Consider the following 21,477-nt stretch of genomic DNA (forward strand, 5'->3'; position numbering starts at 1 on the left):
CCTGGAACCAATTTCATTTGAGACCTATAAGATAAGACATAGCTTAGATGAAATATTTGGCCTGTTCTATTGCTTGATGTGTATAAAATTAAATTTTGTTGGTGGGAAATGATAAAGTTCATTAAAAAATTGTCTAATGATAGTTGCTCCCTAAGCCTGACCTTCTTTTGTAATTAACAATCATTTTTATTCTATTTGTATTTAAATAACTTAGTATTTTACTCATAGATATAATAAAAATATAACTTTTGAAGTTAGTTACAGTTATAGTAAAGGTTAAACAGCTAAAAATATGTGCCTATGTGGTTTTCAGAGTTTAAATCAGATATACCCAATCTTGATCGAGGATAAGTAACATGTTGGGTAAGTAGATATGGAGGGCAGTTATGGCCTTGTGTCTAAAGGAACTTGGGTCTGGGGGTAGAAGTATCTGAGATGCCTCTCTGGCAGGGTTCCTCTCGGCTAGCATAGTCTCATACATGATCAGATGCCACAGTGGGAGAGGAGATCCTAAGGAGAATATACAGTGGTGTATATGAAATGCATGAAAACCAGAATCCTTCAATTGATAGGAAATATGAGAACATTTGGGATTGACACTTGCTAGTAGACCTCTTTTTATACAAGGTTTGGTTTGGGGAAGTTCACCTCCAAATTCTCCTTGTTCTTGAAAAAAGTGGTATAGTCCTGGCATCTCAGTGTATTTTTGAGGTCTCATGAAATTTAAGCAATTAATGTTTGAATTAATATCACTAGGGAAACTTTTTAATCCAAATCAACAGTGTGTACAAAAAGAACCACAACTTCCATCATCCCATCCTCAACCACAGGAGTGTCAGAAATGTGGCCTCTGCACAGTCACTCTCTTGTGTTCCTGTGGCAAACATTGCTAAATGGTCCTGGGCCCTTTCTACCCAATACTTGCCCTCAGAACTCTTCTGAAGACAGCATTCTCGACAGCCACTACTGTTCAATTTGAATTGGCACAAGAGATGAAACCTATTTGCTATTGTGTTGCCAAATTACATAAAATAGGTAAAGATAATATTTGAGTTTTGTTCAAAAAAGTTATACTGAAATGCAAGTAATTATTTTTCAGTGGAAAATACTTGACATTTAATGATATTTGTTCTATGAGATGATATAAAGTTTAGTTAATTAAGATTGCTGACTAGAAAGAGAAAAATAACAATAATAATTAAGAAACCATTTTTAAAGCTTTCATTTCGGAACAGGGTCAGTTATAACTTGGGAGGTTTGGAGTCTGGATCAAACTTACTCCTAGATTGGGGGGGGTGGTGATGGTGGTGAGACCTAACTTCATGGAGGGCCAGCAATCAGGGGTGTTAGTTCTTCTGTAAAGCAGTCGCCCCCAAGAAATCCACTTGGAGGGTTTGCTCATCTGCTGAGCAAGCAGAGCCAGAAAGGGAGACAGTAGCTATAGGTAAGAGCAGTAAATGGCCCGTGTTGGGGAAGTCTGGTAGTTGGTTTTAGTCATGGATATTAGGTCCAAGGGCTCTAGACTCTAGTCCCTAGGAAGGTGACTGGCAATAATAAGCCAGGGCTTACTTTCTTTTTGAGATATAGGATTCAGTTACAGGATCTAGGATGTGAAGTACAGACTAAGGTCTCAAAAATAAAGCAGAAGCTCACATTTCAGAATTAGGATAAACTTGAGGTTTATGGCAAAAGTGACCTAAGGCTGAAGGTCCTAGAGCCTGGCTTGCAGAGTCTACAGATGGCGGTCAGTTGATCTCAAGGAGGGAGAGTCCAGTTCTGGGGAGGGCCTGTTGCACAGACGTATGGTCTATGAATGAAGAGATGAATGAGTATTTTAAGATGAGAAGTTATGTTCCTGATCAGGGTCAGTGTCAAAATTAGTTATCTGTAAGAATAACACTGTTAGATAAGCGAATGATAATGTCTTTATGCTTCTACACTTCTTTAAAATAGTAAGATTATGCTCCAAATCCTACAAAATGATTAAATGTATTGTTCACATTGCTTATTCAAGGGATTCCTCGTTCCTATTAAGAAGGCATAAAACTCACTCAAACACAGCATGTCTTTTGTCTTTGCTCACATTTATTAGGCATGAGTAGGAGACAAGTAAACCAAAGTTATATGTAGCAAAATTTGTTTTTAGTGTTCCCAGACTTTGCTCTCTAGCGCCGACCCTGCTTCACTTTTGGGCACCCATTGCTTCCTAGACTCTCCCTTGCTGAGCTGGGGGACACTGTAGGATGGCTGGCCTGGGTCAGGAGCCTGGGTGACTGGTCACAGTTCTTTGACCTCCTATGAGTCATTTTATTCTTCAGAGCCTGAGCCACCTCAGTTGTAAACATGAGGGTTTACACCAGTGGTTCTCAGGTCTGGGCTTCACACTAGCATGTAGAATATGTCTGATACATGTAAAGCGAGTATGGATTAATTTTAAGTGTTAATGAGATATTTCATTAACAATTTGTTTTCTTAGAATTTAGAAGAGCATTGTAGGGGTGGTTTGAATGGCACGTATTTCTAAAAATGTCCAGGGAAGTTTAGATGGATGCCTTTTGTCTTTAATACATTTCTGCCAGAGGGGTTCAGAACAGTTCCACTAATCGTAGCATTTCCCTTAAATTTGGGGTCTTGTAAAAATAATCAGCAGAGCATCTAAATGAAGTTTTCAACCAGAATTGTTCAGGGTAGGGAGATGAAAAATTATAATAACCAGAATCAGTGTTAGAATGCTGTCAATTTTGGAAGGAATACTTGAGAGGTAAGATAAGACGCTCATGGGCATGCACAGGTGGTAAAAGTTGACCGTTAAACTAGGAGACAGGGAGGAGAGGAGAGAGTGAAAGGGTGAGGAGAAAGCAGAGAGGGTGAGGACTGCAACTCCTCCCTATGGGCTCCATATCCCAGAAAAGTTTGACGAATTTATGAAATGTCAGCTGAGTTCTGACTAACACAGAATGCACAGATGCGGGAGACTCCTGGAACATAGTGGACATTGGGTGGCGGGCTTAGCACTTCAGGCCAAGGCATGGGTGAGGGCTTGTTAAATTATACCTACATATCTGAGGGGCCAAGCGATCCTTTTTTTGATTTACAGATTTTGGGTTTAAAAGAAAAGAGTCTTTTTGACTTATTTTCTCCCTGGAGAGAAGGCTCAAAGACTTAAATGGTAATAGAGCTAATATTTACCAAGTGCTTACTGTGTGACAGGCAACAGGCTAAGCAATTTACTTTGATGATTACTTTTGATCCTCACGACAACCCTATGAGGTAGGTACTGTTATTAACCTCCAACTTACAAATGGGAGACTGACGTGTAGAGGCCTTACATTTAGCCAACAGCCCACCTGGGATCCAAACCCCAAAAGTCTGGCCTGGAGCCCTTGCTCTTAACCACTGTGCTCTATTACCTTGTGCGCTGTGGGTGAGGTCTCACTATGGGACATTCCGTATAGGATTACACTGTACACAGGGTAGCCTGAGGGTTGTGTTTAGGATGGTGAGAGGATGTCATATTGCCTTGACCTTTTCATGGTCGGTGTTTTCATTTCCTGTAACAAATCACCACTAATTTCATGGCTTAAAACAACACAAAATTATTATCTTACAGTTTTGGCAATCAGAAGTCTGAAAATGGGTCTTATGGGCTAAAATCAAGGTATTGATTAAATACAGGGCTGTATTCCTTCTAGAGGCTCCAGGGGAGAATCTGTTCCTTGCCTTTTTCAGCTTCTAGAGACTTTCCACATTCCTTGGCTTGTGTCCCCATCCTGCAAGCACATCGCTCCAGTCTCTCCTTCTATTATCACATCTCCTTTGAGTCTCCTGCCTCTCTCTCATAAAACCCCTTGTGATTACATTGGCCCCACCTGGATAATCCAGGATAATCTCGCCGTCTCAGGATCCTTAATCAGAGCTGCAAAGTCACTTTTCCACATAAAATAACACGTTCACAGGTTCTGGAGATGAGGATGTGGACATCTTTGAGGGACCATTACTTGGCGGCTTATAGTCTTTTTCTTTATGGGTTGATTATAGAGATTGCCATTCTAGGCTTTCTTATTTTCAGTTTTGAATAATAAGTGATGAAACCTCCCTTCCTACCACCCTGGCCTGAGCCATTGCTCAGTTCCAGCTGTTTGACCATTGAGTGTCTTAATCCTGGACACCATCACGTAAGGAGGGGGGAAGGCATGTGTGAGGAAGCTCTGGATACAGGTGTAAAGTAGAAGTCGTGGCTTTTAAAGATCTTAGTAGAGCCAGCCCTGACGCCTTGTGGTTAAAGTTTGGCTCTCACTGCTTCAGCAGCCTGGGCCTAGTTCCCCGGTGTGGAACCACACCACTTGTCTGTTGGTAGCCATGCTGTGGTCGCAGCTCACATAGAAGAACTAGAAGGACTTACAAGTAGAATATACAACTATGTACTGGGGCTTTGGGGAGGAAAAAAAAGGGAGGAAGATTCATTATCTCAGGGAGAATCTTTCCCAGCCAAAAAAGAAAAAAAAGTATGTATATATGTATGTACATATATATATATATATACACACACACAAAATAAAAATCATAGTGAATAAGTAGAAAAATGAGTTGAATTTTATAAGTCTTCATATGTTTTAGTTACTTTCTGTATTTCAAAATCTATACCTCTTTTACATGGTTGTGATCCTAGTAAGAAAAAATATATTACTGTGTTTCTCTATAGAACATTTTATTATAAGATTTTTGAAGAATAACTATCTTTTTGTTATTTTGCTTTGCGCATTTTACTGAGGACTTTATTTTCGTGTATCTACATCCTGCATCTTCCCACAGGGTTAATAATAAGCTACTAGTTGCTGAGCCCTTCAAAACATTTTTTAGTCTTTCACATCAGCCTCATTAGGTAGGTATTGTTCCCTTTTTGTAGGTGAGAAAGCTGAAAACTCTGGGCAGTATCTTATTTTAAAGTCACATCACACAGTTAGTAAGCAGTGGAACTGAGATTTGAAACTAGGACTGTGAAAATCTAAAGGCTTGTTCCTGATATTCTGCCACACTGCTTTACCAAGGCAGCTACATGAAAGGCTTACTTAAATAAACTGTTGGTTAAACATCAACAGTTGGAAGAAGAAAATACATTAGCACAAGGGCTATTATGGCAGTGGAACATTAAATTTTCTTTCATTCTTCTTGACCGCCAGGATAGGAAGAGAAACTTGATGAAACACGTAATCTTTGTTTGGTTAGCAAGTATACCAATTTTCTCCTGTGTGTAAATTCTAAATTCCTGTTAATCTTTGAGCATCTATACTAGTGACATTGTATGACATAGAGGATAATGATTTGACACTTTAACAACCAAAATAAAAGTATCCCTTATGTGGCTGTTTCTTGTGTCAAATGCATAGCATTTTTTTCATTAAAAATATAACTCGGCAAAAATGATTTTGTTGGAGGAGATGGGTATAAGGTCGTAATTGCATAGTTTCAATGCCCTAACTTTTGATAAAGAAACAGCAAACTAAAGTATATGCCAATCATAGACTCTAAGCCCTAAGCCACGGTTTCAGAAATCTAGGTGTGATTAGGCTGCGGGACTTATTTTATAGCAAAATTTTGGCCTGTTAAATGTTCAAAACTCTCTTTTTCTAGTATTAATTTAAAAATTGTCCGAAAAGTCTATTTTATTATAAAAGTATTAGAGCTCTTAAACTAATGCTTGTTATTAATCTGTTTTGATCAAGTCTTTCAGAATACTATTCTTAAAAAAATGGAGCATGTTCAGAACGTCATTCTTTTCTTCTCACCATACTCCACCCCCAATCCAATCCATTAGCAAGTCCTGTTAATTCTGCTTCTATATTATATCTTGAATCCTCTCCTGGGCAGTGACTGCCACTGCCCAGGCTGGCTGCCACCCTTGCTCTCCAGGACAGTGATAGCTCCTAGCTGGCCTTGTGCTTTCACTTTGGCCCTCACCACCCGTTCTCCATATAGCAGGGCTGACCTGGAAACCTACCTGAAGTCAGCTCACGCTTTTGCGTAATGTCCTCCAGTAGCTTCCCATTGTACTTAACATCAAATCGAAACTCCTGATACTGTCCTTCAAGGCCTGTGTGATCTGCCCCGCCTGTCTTTCCTTACGCATTTTATGCTACCCACCTGCAAACTGCATCCAGGGCCTTCCGCAGGCTGCCTCCTGTTTTTGGAACAGGTTCTTCCCCAGCCCTGCAGTTAGTGCCTACCCAACTTCAAGGTCTCTATTTAAATGTCATCTTCTCAAGGAGTCTTGCCTGACCACCCTAAATTGAGTCATTTCTGTTATTTTCTTTCTCTTCTTTTTCTATCCTTAATAGCTTTTATTACCAGTTATAATTATTTTATTTGATTGCTTTTTGGGTCTGTGTTCACTAAAATGTAAGCCCTATGGGGCAAGGACCATGTCTGGCTTGTTTGCTACTATAACATCAGTGCTTAACAATAGTATTTGGTAGGTGTTCAACAAATATTTATTGAATGAATGAAGGGGGCAGAGGCAGGCTGGCAGGAGGCCGAGGTATATCTATTGATAGCTCTCAGTTTCAGCATGAAAAAGAACATACTTTCACATGATCAGATGGACCTACACATTGCCCAGAGTTTGGTAATGTAGGGAAAATTTGTAGAATAATTCTGAAAGCCATTTATTCATCCTAAAAATTACAAGGATTCTGTGTCTTTTTGGCAGGCATAGTTTGCCTTTTGTTTATTCAGTTAATTTGAATCGTATTGATAACGTGACTGTGTGATATCTTAGCTATATACTGAGATTTCTACTCCAAAGTCTGCTAGTTCCTTTAAAGTTATTATTCATCTACATGAACACCTGTGACTTTTTTCTGAGACTGTGCCTTGATTTCCACCACATAGTTGTGCGGTTCATCAGAGTTGGTGATTCCACTGTGGTGAGGCCATTGCCAGAGAGTGTGCCAGGTGAGGTCTAATCCTGAACAGCCACGGCTGTAAGTGGGCCTGCTAGGATGTGTTCACTGAAGTGTTCTCCCTGGAGACCTACTGAGCAGGCCTGCTGAATGGAATTATCTGATTATCAACATTTAAGATTTAAAATGTCTACTAAAGATGACAGTGTTGTCTTAGTTCATGACTTCTTTATGACAGACATTTTATACTATGACTGCTTTGTTTCTTAAAGCCATTCTATATCAGTTTATAGGAAGACATTGGTTTTTCTATTTCCTGGGACATGAGGGAACTAGTCTAGTAAATCTTAAGAGTGTATCTGATGTTTCTGAATGAGTTAAAAAGAAGGGTGTAAAACACAGCCTTGATTCTTGCAGCATTATTAAAGTCCTGATTCCTTTTGAGAAACACTGAGCCGAAGTTTTGGCTTACAGTGCAAATCATCCCTCTTCCTAGTGTATGAGTACTTAGACAATGTTGAAATATTTTGAAACTTAATGTTTAAATACCATTTCAGATATTTCCTTTTATATCATCACATAGCTAATCTAGCCTTCTAATTAAACTCAACCTAATAAAAATGAATGAAATCAATAAAGGTGTTAATTTTATTGAAAGAACTAATTCACTGCATTTAATAGTCTGAAACCTTGGTTAGGCTTACCATCAGCTTAGATCACCAGGGTTGTAGACAGTGAAATCATCGGGTTGTAGGTTTTCAATGGATTCCTTTGGTCTGTGTCTATAAAACAGAGGTGACCAACTTTTGAAGAAAGAGTCAAAAGTTGTCAAATGAAAATCCCTTGGTGCTATACTGGCTGTTTCCAACTTTTAAATCAAGGAATGCATTTCTCCATTTCTCCAAAAATATTATAAATGGTAGGTAGCTGGGACAGCACCCCTATAGTTCCCCTCCCCTAACTCCACTTGCCCCTGCAGGTGGGAGTAGAGGAACAGGATAATCAAACCACACCAGTACTCATGAGAGGGGGTCAGGAGCCTTGAGGTCTACTCCTCAGTCTGTTATTTTGTGCAAGTCATTTGACTCCTTAGGCTCAGATTGCTCATTTATAAAATGAATGGATCGGGCAAGATCATTTCCAAGGTCCCTTTAAGCTCTGCTGTCCTGTAATTGGGATTTTCTGATTCCTGGGTCAGAATCTGGGCAGGGATTTGGATGGTAGAGTAGTGTAGGTGGTTAGGCATTTCAAACTTACTACCTTTTCAAATTTGTATGGCTTAGTCACCAGTTCAAATAGAATAACCAAAAGCGGTTGTATGCTCCCAGAAAGTTTTTTGGTACTCTTCTAGGAAAGCATCTTCAATTTTATAATAGAGGGCGTTGAAAAATCTTATTTCATAGAACTTGCGCCCTGTTGACATCACTCCATCATTCTTTGAGCACTTCATTACTTTCTGCTCCAAAAAGGTGTTCCCGCTTATTTTGTAATTTTCCTGTCCTAGCCCTGGAGTCAGCCAATTTCCTAAGGAGTCCTTGTTCCTTTGAGGGAGATTGGGCTAGGTGTGACCTTGCGAAATGGGGTGCTGCTGCTTCTCCCTCTTTTAGGGGGCAGAACCAGGAAATATATGGTTTTCTGAAGTTATATAATACCTGTTGCTCCAGGTCAGCACCGCAGGGCTCTTTGTCTCCTTCCCACATTTAGGTTTGTATGTTCCTTCTCCTTTCTTGATGGTTCCAACAATATCACTGTATTTACTTTTTTGCTCAGTGCTACAAGACATACAAAATAGTTTGAGAATTTTTCACCAGCACTACTACCGACAACAAACCTACTACATCAAATTCTAGATTTCTTTGCAATTCTCTTTACCTTAAGAATATGTCATTCTGGGGCTGGCCCAGTGGCATAGTGTTAGGTTCATGCTTTCTGCTTTGGCGGCCCAGTGTTCTCAAGTTCGGATCTCTGGTGCTGACCTAGCACCATTCATCAAGGCACGCTGTGGCGGCAGCCTACATAAAGTAGAGGACGATTGGCACAGCTGTTAGCTCAGGGCTGATCTTCCTCACCAAAAAAAAAAATGTCATACTGAAGATGTACATCCGTCTGTTCTCAGAGAGATTATTCTCTGTATACTTGTCTCAATACACATATTTTTCCCTCCTCTACAGAGTAGACACTCAGTAAATGTTTGCTGGGAGATAGTCTCTGCCCTCCTTTGAGCTGTTCATGTCCACAGTACTTTCCTAAGTTAAATTAGTTACCATTTCTATAGAAGTAAAGTATAATTAATCTACTGAAAGTGCTAATGCTCAGAGCAAAAAGTCATATATAAATAAAAAGATAATATATGATATATATAACTTTATAACAATTTTATAACAATAAATAATATATAAATAAGTTATATATTTATCAAACCCCGTATATAAAACCCTTATATATTAAGCTCATTTTACCTATATGTTTGTGTAATTTTTATTTATTACTTATGTATCATTTTTAATTCACAGAACCCAAGGTCCTTTGTTTTTTGGTCTCAATTTCAGCCAGTATTTCACATTATGATCATTAGATCATAAGAAATTATGGGTTTCAACTTTATTTTTCATTTTAAGAGTCAGGAAGCATGTAAAAAACATTATGTTCTTTTGGTGGTAACATCATAGACACTAAGGTGTATAAATTCTAGTTAAGCATTAAAAAAAAATCACAGACTGATAGAACCACCACTGTGGGCGAGCTGTGAGGGTGGCAGGCCAGGGAGGGGAGGGAGGGTGTGGGTGGAGGGAAAGAGGTGGCGGTAAATGCACATTTGAACTTAGGACAGTGATATTTAAGGAGTATAAACTGGGGAAATTAAACTTTTAATGCTCAGTATAAATGTGTTATCCTTTTTGTTGAAACTATTAAATGAGTCTCCTTTAAAGTAACTGGTTTTATTTAAAAAGTTTGTTTTAGTTACCCAAATTGACAGAAATATATAATTGTACATGTTCCTTGGTATCATGTCTTAGTGATGAAGAGAAACTATTAGTGTTAGTGCAGCCAAATATTGTTCAGCCTAATTGTTCTTCGGGTGATCCTCTATTGGAAGATTGACTAAATTTATTATATGGTTTTGTCTAATCATATATTAAAAAAAACTATCATCATATATTAAAGAAAATATGTTTGAAATATTTCTGCTTTCATTGAAATGGTCATTGTACCTTTAAATTGGAAATATATTTTGGGAAAAGCCCAGGAGTCTTTTAAAGATGTTTTAAGAAATTTCAAAGTATTTTAAAAGGTACCTTTTAAATGCCTTTAAAGTATTTTAAAAAGAAAGTCTGAAAGTATTTTTATTTTACTTTCATGAATTTGTATATATGCATATTAAATGCTTGTGTGTTTTAGATCTTATTACAATTAAGCATATTCTTCCCATCTTTTTTGTTATTATTTTCTTATGGACCTATTTAAACTTAAATCTCTAAGAATGACCTTCTAGAATATTTGGTCATTGTAGCAACTTTTTTAAAGATTTTATTTTTCCTTTTTCTCCCCAAAGCCCCCAGTACATAGTTGTGTATTTTTAGTTGTGGGTCCTTCCAATTGTGGCATGCAGGATGCCGCCTCAGCATGGCCTGAGGAGCGGTGCCCAGGATCTGAACCTACGAAACCCTGGGCCGCGGGCGCGTGAACTTAACCACTCGGCCATGGGCCAGCCCCGTAGCAACTTTTATTTGCATCGATTTTCATAGATATAACGAAGCCATGGCCACAGTAGCTCACATATTTTTATCAATGATAAAAAAGCTAAAATCCTTTGAAAGTAACTGTTTGTATTTTTATTACAGGTAAATTGGAATATTCACATTGTACAGAAACAGAGGTAAGAGAAATGCTCAAATATTTCTTAGTAAAGCAGGTTTGCAGTTCTGTTTAGACTATCTTGAGTACTGAACTATCTCACTATGATGTTTGGGCTTCTGCTAAGGATGTATTGAGAGCAGGTATATATCTTTCATATTTAGGAAAAGTAAGATGTGAAGAAAAATCAGTTGTGTCCATAGTTTTAAAATGTCAGGATGTGTTATAAAGATTAGCTTAGTCATATTGTTTCAAAATTTTCCTATGTTATTGTGTGTGAAATTGAGTTAGCTAAGATTCAGAGCCCTTAATAAGAAATAGTTTAATTTTTTTTCATAATCCAACTTAGTGTGTCATAATAAAGCGTTTCAATATGTCAGACTCTGATGGAGCTGCCTTGGTGGAGGAAAAAAGAGGGACTTGGAAGCAGTGCTTCAGTACGATTGATAATTAAATGCTTTGTTATTTGTATAAGAAGGTTTATTACTTTTTAATAATTTAATTCAGAGTTCTGTTTCTTAAATTTAAGGAATTTCCTCATGATTCCATGTGGTTCTTGCAGAAATGTCAAGGGTAACACTGAAATCCCAGGGCAGCGTCCATAAACTATGTGTGTGTGGTGTTCTTTTCAGGAACTGTTGTGTCATCCATATGTTAGGAATCTTAGGTCTTTCGTTAATGGCATTGCCTGACTAAGGATTTAAGTCATTTTTCTAATTTTATTATACATCTACATGTTAATGTAGGTTTTAGTAAACTTTAACTCTTAAGTAAAATGCAAGCTTCCTAAGTGATTATGTTCTATAATAAAGAAGCAAAAATCATTTATTTCTTTTTGTATTCAAAAGTTATACAGTTAGTTTTTGTATTTTCTTTTCAACTCTGGGAGTAGAGATAATTGTTTCCAAGTCAGCTCTAAAAATAGACAACTTAATATTTTTATATTGTGAGAATTTTTGATGTACTGTTCAATATGATAGAAAGAAGTGGGATTCCATTTGAGTCAAAAGATGTAAGCTCTATCTATGTTTTCTTGTGTGCTTCTTTCTAGCTATGTAATTTTGAGCCAGTAATTTTTTCTCTTAGAACTTTGGCTTTCTTATCTATAAAACGTTAGTGATAATGCCTGTTTACCTCATGGATTGTGAAATTTTAGAGAGAGAATCCAGGTTTCCCTCACAGTCCAGAAGTAAAGCATTCCTTTGGAACCTTTCATAAGCTGGAATGGAGTACAGTGAAGAAGCAATTACCATTAATTTATATGGGAGAAATGTTTGAACGTTCCAGCACACACAAAATAACCTACCAGATTATACCAAATAACACAGAAACCCTAAAATAACACTAACATATAGTAAAAGCAGGAATGATATGATAAATACACAGCCTACATAAAGTAGAAATGATATATGTGCAGTGTGGTTTCACTTACCAGAATCAGGAAGACAGTGAGTTCTCTGGAAGGCTGAGGGGTGATGCTGGTGATGATGGTGTGGCAGGCTGAGTTGCTGGAGGTTTGGTTACTGGGAGATACAGGAGGTTGGGGTGTAGGAGAGAGAGGAAGAGGGTCATCTGTTAACATCATCTGAATCCATGAGGGCAGGCAGGTCACTAACCATCTGCACCTTCCTCTAGTCTGCCTGTCTGGACCAAGGTTGAAGTTCCTTGTCTGCTGTGGCTGATGTGGAAGGCTCGAAATACGACAGTATGCTTGACTGCTTAGCCTCTCTGACCGCTTGCTGTGAAACAAATGCTGAATGCTAATTTTGCTTTTCGCTTTTTTTCTGTAAATCCTCTTCATGTTTCTTTTCAGTTAACGAGAACAATGTAGGTCTTTTGTAAAAGTGAGGTGGTGGAAAGCAAACTTTTGGATAGCGAGGGAAACCTGTATATGTGAACGTGTTTTATAAACCCTAAAGACACTATTACATATATCGAGAGGATGCAGATAGAGGCAGCATTTATCAGCATTTAGATAAAGAAATGTGGGGATGTTACACGGCGTAGTCCTGAGTCTCATTTTTCTGTCTCAGTATGTTGTGTTGCCATAAAATCAGCATAGTTTTAACGTTTTGCATACTACTTGCTTTGTATGGTAATATCTCTTCATTTTATCTCCCAACTGGTAGCCCTTATCCTTTGATTCATAACTTAGGTCCCCAAAAGAATTAGAATCTAAATAGAACCCTCAGATTTTTTGGGGAGGAGGCGTAACTATTTGAAAAGGGAAATCACAAGAAAATAAAAAGTTCCGTCTGATCCTTAGTTTGCACTGTAGGTTCCGGGTGGTATTTTCTGGGCTAACAGTGGTTGTCACCTCTGCGGAAGAGCCTAGGATTGCGGATGGTGATTAGTATCTGTATTGTTTGGATTTTTTTTTAAATGAGAATGTCTCTGTATATTACTTTGATAATTAAAATCAGAAAAAGGGGCAGTAGGCAGTGGGAACTACTTTTTCAAGAAGTTTGGTGGCTTGAGAGGAGGGGGAGACAGCTTAAGTACGCAGTTTTGTTTTGTTTCATTTTTTAGGTTGAGGAAGATGGTACATTTGGTGGTGGTGGCGGTGGTGGTGCGGGAGCCGAGAGACTGGAGTCCGTGTTGGAGAGTGGATGTTTGCTGCAGTCAGACGTACCACTGCGTCCAGAAAATGACTGGACTAGAGCAGACGTCGTCGAGGGAGCGGGAGAGCTCTGGGGGTTCCCGACACTCTTTCAAGGGCAAACTGTTTTCAAAGTAATGCTAAGATCTTATTTGCCCTTTTACTTTCGTTCTGTTAAGAGTGTACAATGGAATTTTTCGAGGCTACGTGACTGCATGACTGTGGCTGTCATATCAGAATGCCTGCAGGAGCAGGTGAGATCTGGCCGGCTCTTACTAAGGATAACCTTCAAGGGTTTTGCAAAAATATCAAACAGTACCAGCCTTCTCACTATTTTTTTTAAATAGAGTTTTTTCCCCCATAAAAATTTTATTTATATTAACGTTTAACATTATTTTTAAGTGATTTAATTTAATTTAAAAATTCTCAGTTTTCATTTCTGATATAGTAAATGTTAATAGATTGTAGCTCACATAAACAAAAGCTTCTTGGACTCAGTAATTTTTTACAGTGTAAAAGGGTCCTAAAACTAAAACGTTTGAGAAGTGTTGAGCTGGGGCACGGATAGCCAAGTACTTTTTCCAGAGAAACAGAATTGAGAGCTGAGAGAGGTAAAGCCAGAGCCCTGAGGTAGACAATGGGGAGCTGAGGGAATCCTTAATGTGTGGATTTAAGCCAATCTGTTTTGTCAGTGAGAAGACAGGGTCATTTTTGAGAGTGAGATTATACTGGATCCAAAGGTGATTGCTTGAGCCTCTTTTTGCTCTTAAATTGTTTTTCTTTTGAAAAAAGAGGTCTCTAGTTCCTTTTGTAAGTTAGAAGCCTGTCAAGCTCTTGCTGGCATTAAGCCCAGACCAAGAGAAGGGCTGCTAACAAGTTGTGTAGATGAGCAGAAGTGTGAAGGATGTGCCTTAGGTGGAATGGCGTGTCACTGGTTCCGCATTGTGATGCAGCTCATGCCTGCCTTTCTGAACTGGAAGGGCTGTTGTGGGAGGAGGCAGGGTGGTGGTGCTTGTGCCTGGGCTCAGCTCCAGGCTCTGCCCTCTCCTCACTTCCTGGCTTCAGTTCCTCATCCGAAAGATGGGTTGTTGAGAATGTAGAGCATTTAGCATAAAGCCTAGCTTAACGAATGCAGCATATTTATTATTCTTAGTTGGGAGGTATACAGTTTCCTGGGAGGGAGGAACAGTCTTACTTCCTCAGCAAGGCTCATTGACCCACTAGGAGCCTCAGGGTCACTGCTACGGAAAGCAGAATCCCTTTACCTTTCTGGGGCTTTAGGCCCCTCATCAAGACATTTACTGAAATACCTAACTTTAAGGGGTCTACTGTTTTGTTTTTGTTTTTTTGTTTGTTTTGTTTTTAGAGGTCAACTGTTTTTAATTTAATAGTTTTTGTGATACATAAAAATCATGTTATGAATTATTTTCTGGTTTAACTTATAATTCTCTTTTTAATGCTTTTCCTATGTTAATAAAGCAAACAAAATTACAACTTTAGAGAAAGCAAGGAGGCCGTACATAGGCGTTCAGTCAACTTTTATGTGATCTTGTACCTCGAGATTAGCTTAATGTTTCTTAAAATCAAGTATTTTACCTTATTTCTCACTGTTTTGAAAACTTCTAACATACTCTATTATACTAGTATTTTGCAGCATTTGAACTCATGAAGGGAAATCTGTCATATAATTTGTTTTAAAGGACATGCAAAATTTTTTTTTTTTTTTTTAATTTTTTTTTTTTTAAAGATTTTTTTTTTTTTCCTTTTTCTCCCCAAAGCCCCCTGGTACATAGTTGTATATTCTTCGTTGTGGGTCCTTCTAGTTGTGGCATGTGGGACGCTGCCTCAGCGTGGTTAGATGAGCAGTGCCATGTCCGCGCCCAGGATTCGAACCAACGAAACACTGGGCTGCCTGCAGCGGAGCGCGCGAACTTAACCACTCAGCCACGGGGCCAGCCCCCATGCAAAATTTTTTACTTTAAAAGGCAATTTAATTTTTTTCTGCAACTTTTTTCTGTTTTTCGAAGGTATGATTTCCATACAGTAAAATTTAACTTTTTTACTTACAGTTCAAGTTTTGACAGACATTCATTTGTGTTAACCATCCCCACAATCAAGTTCCATCACCCTCTAAAATTCCCCCCATTTTCCTTTGGAGTCATTCCTTCCTCTCCCCCCTCCCTCTAGCAACCACTCATCTGTATTTTGTCCCTTTCCTTTTTCCTAAGAGAATGCTGCTTTTTTCATTTTTATTATTTTTATTTTTTTTAAAGATTGGCACCTGAGCTAACATCTGTTGCCAATCTTCTTTTTTTTTTCCTTCTTCTTTTCCCCAAAGCCCCGCCAGAACATAGTTGTATATCCTAGTTGTGAGTGCCTCTGGTTGTGCTGTGTGGGACGCCGCCTCAGCATGACCCCATGAGCGGTGCCGTGTCTGCACCCAGGATCCAAACTGGCGAAACCCCAGGCCGCCAAAGTGGAGCGCATGAACTTAACTACCAGCTGCAGGGTCGGCCCCTTGTCCCTTTCCTTTTGAGAAGGACTTGTAATTTAAACAATGTGTTACCCCCACGTCTCCCTCTCTAGGAGTGGCTCACAGCTCAGACTGGTAACTTATAAACTCTTGAATGACTGACCCGTACTTGCCTGTCAAGGAAGCAGTCCTGATCCAGTTTAGGGGGAGCTTTCACCCCCATTTTACAAGTTTCCCCTGCTGCCATTATTTAAATAGTTCTGTGAGTAATACGCTTATATTTGAAGAAAATTACTAAGCTCTTAAATTTTGAATTTTCAAGTATTTTAATTGAGGCTTTTTCGCTGTTGTTTTTAGCTTTCCGAATTTCATCACATTCCTGTTTTCTATTAACTACCATTAATTATGAGGCACTCAGAGGCCCTTTCCCTTTAGCAGGAAAGAAGGTCAAATGAATAACCAGAACAATCCTGTTGCCCCCTTGGTAGATTAGCTGTATTTTAGGTGGAATAAGTAAGGCTTTATATAAAGTTAAATTAACATTTGTCCATACTTTAATCTTGATGGAGCTAGTTTGTAAAAATAGTAGCATAGCAGAAAGGTTTAAGCTTTACTATGGGAAACTATTACAAAGATTCATGTTCACATCTTAGAAGTAGAGTTCATATATACTGTATGTAAATACTTTGTTTCATTCCCATGTGCATCTTTAAAAAATACTTTAGAGCTTACTATGTACTAAGTAATGTTACAGACATTCACTAATTTGATTCTGATAACAAATTTATGAAGTGGATAGTATTATTATTTGCGCCTTAGAAATGAGAGCTAAAGGATAGGTTAAGTAACTTGCCCCAGGCCATATTGCCGCGTGTGTCGTGGAACCACTTCTCTTCACCTTCAGGTTTGTCATTTTCTAGTCTTTCTTTAACTGCAGTGTGAGGCATCTGCATGACGCTGATGATTAATTTAGTGCCCCACTTGGGACAGTGAAATGGCTGAGTGTCTCCTTATTCTGTGTATGCCTCTTAGCTGTGACTATTTCAATTCCTGGCATTATGCAGCTAGAGAATGTGTTCCTGTTAGATGTAAACTGGGCACAGAAGTGAATGCAGTCCATGAACCTTGAACCCCATTAGTTAGGTCAATGTAGGATTCTGTACTATAGTAATTTTTGAAGTAGTCTGCTTCTAAATTACTCAGAAAAACTCAAGAATTGTTCTATGTATTTCAACCTCCTGGGAAATCAGACCTAGAATTAGTCTGCTTTGTGGGGGAACCCAGAGATTTTGAGAATGAGCCAAGAAATACATCAGAGTTAGTATCTTGGACTTACTCTATTCTGGTTATATACAATTTTTGACACAAACTAGACTATGTGAAAATGTTGTATGTTTCCCAAGCAGCCTAAAATAAACTGCCAAAGGTAGTGTGTGGGTGTTTACTGCTTTAACATAGAGTATAATATTAAAAAATATCTGTTTTGTCCTTAGCTAAATCAGCCCATTGCATTTTGATTTCACCTCTGGCTCATGTAGATTCATGGTGATAATTGCATGCCTCTTTTAATTGGCATTTGATAGCCTTTAGTTAACTTCAAAAGTAAGTCAAAAATCTAATACAAAAGATGTAATATTTGTATCTGTGCACAACTTTAGCTGCACAACGAGCCTATTTTTTATGGTTGTGAAAATAATATTTGATACCAAACTAAGTAAATCTTGGAATAGCTAGCAGAAACAAAAAGACAATTACCATTGGATCTGTTCTTTTATCAGAAGGCTTTGTCTGATCTTAAACCTTACTTTAAGGGTTTATAAATGGGATTGCATGACAAGAAGTTAAAATGATGATATGTGTTCTATAGAAGGATTGGAAGAATCAGCTCCGGTAACTGCTGGTAACGAGCATTTTCTCATTGGTCAGCAGGCTGATGGAACAGGAAGGATGGTCACATTCTACTTCCTGTCTTTTGGGATTAAAAACCCCAAACAGGCCTGAATTTACATGGCTGTTTGATTGACATTAACCTACGTGGTCTAGAAATCAGTTTGTTTGTTCTCAATAAATTGTTTCTCCCTTTTTAAGTTGCTGCTTCTCAGTGTTAATATTGGTGGAGTTGGTAGTGAGACATTGATGATGTGATAGGTAATCTCCACCTAGATTTTGTGTAGACTGTGGGGGCTTTATGCTGGTTACTTGGCACATTGAAATTCACTTCTCCCTCCCTCCTTCCCTATCTTCTCTCTCCCCCCAACTCATGTATTCCCTCTCTTCTCTCTTCTCTCTCTCTGTCTCAGATAATATTTATTACCAAAAGGCCTTTCTGTGTTACAGTCATAGATTTCTTAAATACAGGGGACATGATTTGACCACGGGATACAAAATTTACACAAGTGGTGTTCCTTTGTATAGTCTGTACTGTATTTGAAGACCAATGACGGTTATATATGTGTATGTCTGGCGAAGGATTTCATAATAACCAAAATTATGTGGGAGTAAACATTTTATTCTTGAAAGAGCAGAAATTTACCTTTCAGGTAACTTAAGCACCACTGAGTACTTGAATAACAGAGTAGAAATTTTTTTTTTTTTCTGAGGCAGATTTATCCTGTGCTATATCTGTTGCCAATCTTCCACTTTTTGCTTGAGGAAGATTTGCCTTGAGCTAACATCCGTGCCGGTCTTCCTCTATTTTGTATGTGGGTCACCTTCACAGGATGGCGGCCCATGAGTGGTATAGGTCCGTGCCTGGTGACTGAACCCTGGCTGCTGAAGTGCAGTGCTCCGCTCTTAACCACTAGGCCATGGGGCCAGCCCCAGAAAGTTTTCTTAATAGTTTCTTTTATCAGGGGGCCGTATCAAACTGCCTTAATGGAAGTTTAAATTTTAAATGTTTTTAATAAAATAAAAAATTATTTTTCAGCACAGATAATACAATACTGACAGGATCAACTTGGGAAGGGGCTAGATTTTTATTTCCTTTTTCAAAGGACCTATGTTCATTTGTAGAAATGATGTATGTTTGTTGTAAAAATTAAAACATTACAGGAGCCGGCCTGCTGGCACAGGAGTTAAGTTCACGTGCTCTGCTTCAGCAGCCCAGGGTTCGCCAGTTCAGATCCTGGGTGTGGACCTACGTACTGCTTGTCAAGCCGTGCTGTGGCAGGCGTCCCACATGTAAAATAGAGGAAGATGGGCATGGATGTTAGCTCAGGACCAATGTTCCTCACCAAAAAAAAAAAAGAAGAAGAAGAAGAGGAGGATTGGCAGCGGATGTTAGCTCAGAGCTAATCTTCCTCAAAAAAAAAATCACAGAAAGATACAGAGAAGAAAGAAAAATTACTTCATACTCTACCATCTAGTGATAATGGCTATTTAGAATATTCTTCTAGACATCTCTTCCCGTACGTACATAATTAAAGTTGTTGACTTATTTGACTTATTCATTGAACATCTATTAATGTGCTACGCTGAGGCATACTTGCATCTTTGCATAAAAGACAAACTTGGATTTAAGGAGTTAGCTAGACTGAGGGAAGAGGTTTAGTTATATGGGGTGGAACTTTCCAAGCAAGACATCGTGGCAAGGACTCTGAGACAGCAAGCTGTTTTTGAAACTGACAGAATACTAAGATGTCTGAAGCATAGAGAATGTGAGGGAGAATTGTAGGAAACGTAGAGAAGACAAGGTGGTACCAGGTCTTATAGACCACATTAAAGGTTGGAAATAGGTCCAGTTTCTCTCCAGGGGAAGAAACATTTCTCTCTGAAATTTTCTTCTGTTTTCTTGGGTCATTGTTTTGATATGTACCCTTTATTTGCTGTTTACCTAGATTCTTTTTTGGGGTAGTATTTATGCATTCATCTTTCATTAGTTTATGCAACGTTTAATTAAGTTGTTATTGTTATCACATTAAGTACAGTTGTATGAATGGATTTGGGAACAAATCCACCTGACCCATGGTAAGCATACGGCTCCCCTATCGGGTGATGTGGATGCACTGATGACCTAGAGAGTAGCTAGCCTACTCATGGCTAGTCGTTGTCACGGAGATCATTCACTGTCATCTGTGGAGGGACTGGGGAGTGTTACAGGACAAGTCAGCTAGATAGAAGGTGATTAAGAGAGCTTCTCTTGTTCAGTATGGTGTCTCTTGACGTCTTTCCTCAGTTTGGTAGAGATTTTACTGTATTTGGCAGATATCATAAAATACAAGGTTTTTTGTTTTAAAAACCATTATCAGTAAAATTAGGTAATTTAGTTGGTGTTGTGATAATACCTAATTTCTCTCATGATGATATTTCATAATTTTTTGTGAGGGCATTTATCAAGATGTAATTCACCGACCAGACAGGTCAACTGTTTAAAGCATGTGATTCATTGGTTTTTGGTATATTCACAGAATTATGCAACCATCACCACAATCACTTTTAAAACATTTTTGTCACCTCCAGAAGAAATCCGGTACCCTTTAGCTGTGATTCCCTAGGCCCCTACTACTCCACCCCACCCCCGAGCAACCACTAGTTTACTTTCTGTCTCTATGGATTTGCCTATTCTGGACGTTCCAGTTAAGTGAGTGACATAATATAGATGTGGTCTTTGTGACTAACTGGTTTTCACTTAGCAAGATGTTTTCAAAGTTCGTTCATGTTATAGCGTATGTCAGTACTTCATTCCTTTTTATTGCTGAATATTCATCTGTGTAGATATTACCATATTTTGTTTACCCATTTCATCAGTTGATGCGTGGTTTCCACCCTTTGACCATTATGAATAAAGTGCCTATAAACATTCCCGAACAAGGTTTTGTGTGAACTTAAGTTTTTATTTCTCTTGGCTATATATGTAGGAGTGGAATTGTTGGGTCAACTAGTAACTCCATGTTTAACTTATGAGGAACTGCCAAACTGTTTATGAAAGTAGCTCCGATATTTGACATTCCCACCAGCAGAGTATGAAAGTTTTGATTTCTCCATAACCTTTTCAACACCTGTTTTTGTCTGACTGATTCTAGCCATTCTGGTGGGTGTGAAATGGCATCTCATGGTTTTGATGTGCATATCCCTGATGACTAATGATGTTGAGCGTGTTTTAAGTGCTTGTTGGCCATTGTGCATCTTTGTAGAATGTCTATTTGGATGCTTTGCCCATTTTTTGCTTGGGTTATTTATCTTTTAATTATTGAGTTGTAATAGTTCTTTATATATTCTAGATACAAGTCCCTTATCAGATATATGATTTGCAAATATTTTATCCCATTCTGTGGTTTTCTTTTCATTTTCTTGATGGTATCTTTTCAAGCCCAAACTTTTTAATTTTGCTGAAGTCCAGTGCATCTTTTTTTTTTTAAAGATTTGCACCCGAGCTAACGTCTGTTGCCAATCTTCTTTTTTTTCTTCTTCTTCTTCTTCTCCCGAAAGCCCCCCAGTACATAGTTGTATATTCTAGTTGTAGATCCTTCTGGCTCTGCTATGTGGGATGCCACTTCAGCGTGGCTTGGTGAATGGTACTAGGTCCTTGCCCAGGATCTGAAGCCATGCATTCTGGGCCACTGAAGCGCAGTGTGCGAACTTAACCACTCAGCCACGGGGCAGGCCTCGCATCCATTTTTTCTTTTATTGCTTGTTGTTTGGTGTCATATCTA

The 21,477-nt window shown here is 38.5% G+C and overlaps 1 protein-coding gene across 9 annotated transcripts in view; it reads left to right on the forward strand.

Annotated features, from left to right (window-relative positions):
• SPIRE1 (spire type actin nucleation factor 1) overlaps window positions 1–21,477 on the forward strand; it is a 216,445-nt gene that overhangs the window by 14,508 nt on the left and 180,460 nt on the right. For 4 of the 9 annotated variants that reach the window (XM_070220660.1, XM_070220659.1, XM_023648211.2 and 1 more), the window contains exon 2: window positions 10,742–10,776. The exons of 1 other annotated variant lie outside the window; for it this stretch is intronic. In XM_070220660.1, the coding sequence (XP_070076761.1) occupies window positions 10,742–10,776 (35 nt within the window). Of the gene's footprint in view, window positions 1–10,741; window positions 10,777–13,287; window positions 13,608–21,477 lie in introns of those variants that run through there. 4 more of the 9 variants (XM_070220662.1, XM_070220664.1, XM_070220666.1 and 1 more) reach the window with 3 other exon arrangements.

This window comes from Equus caballus, chromosome 8, assembly GCF_041296265.1.
Source record: "Equus caballus isolate H_3958 breed thoroughbred chromosome 8, TB-T2T, whole genome shotgun sequence".
In the NCBI taxonomy this organism is placed as follows: domain Eukaryota; kingdom Metazoa; phylum Chordata; class Mammalia; order Perissodactyla; family Equidae; genus Equus; species Equus caballus.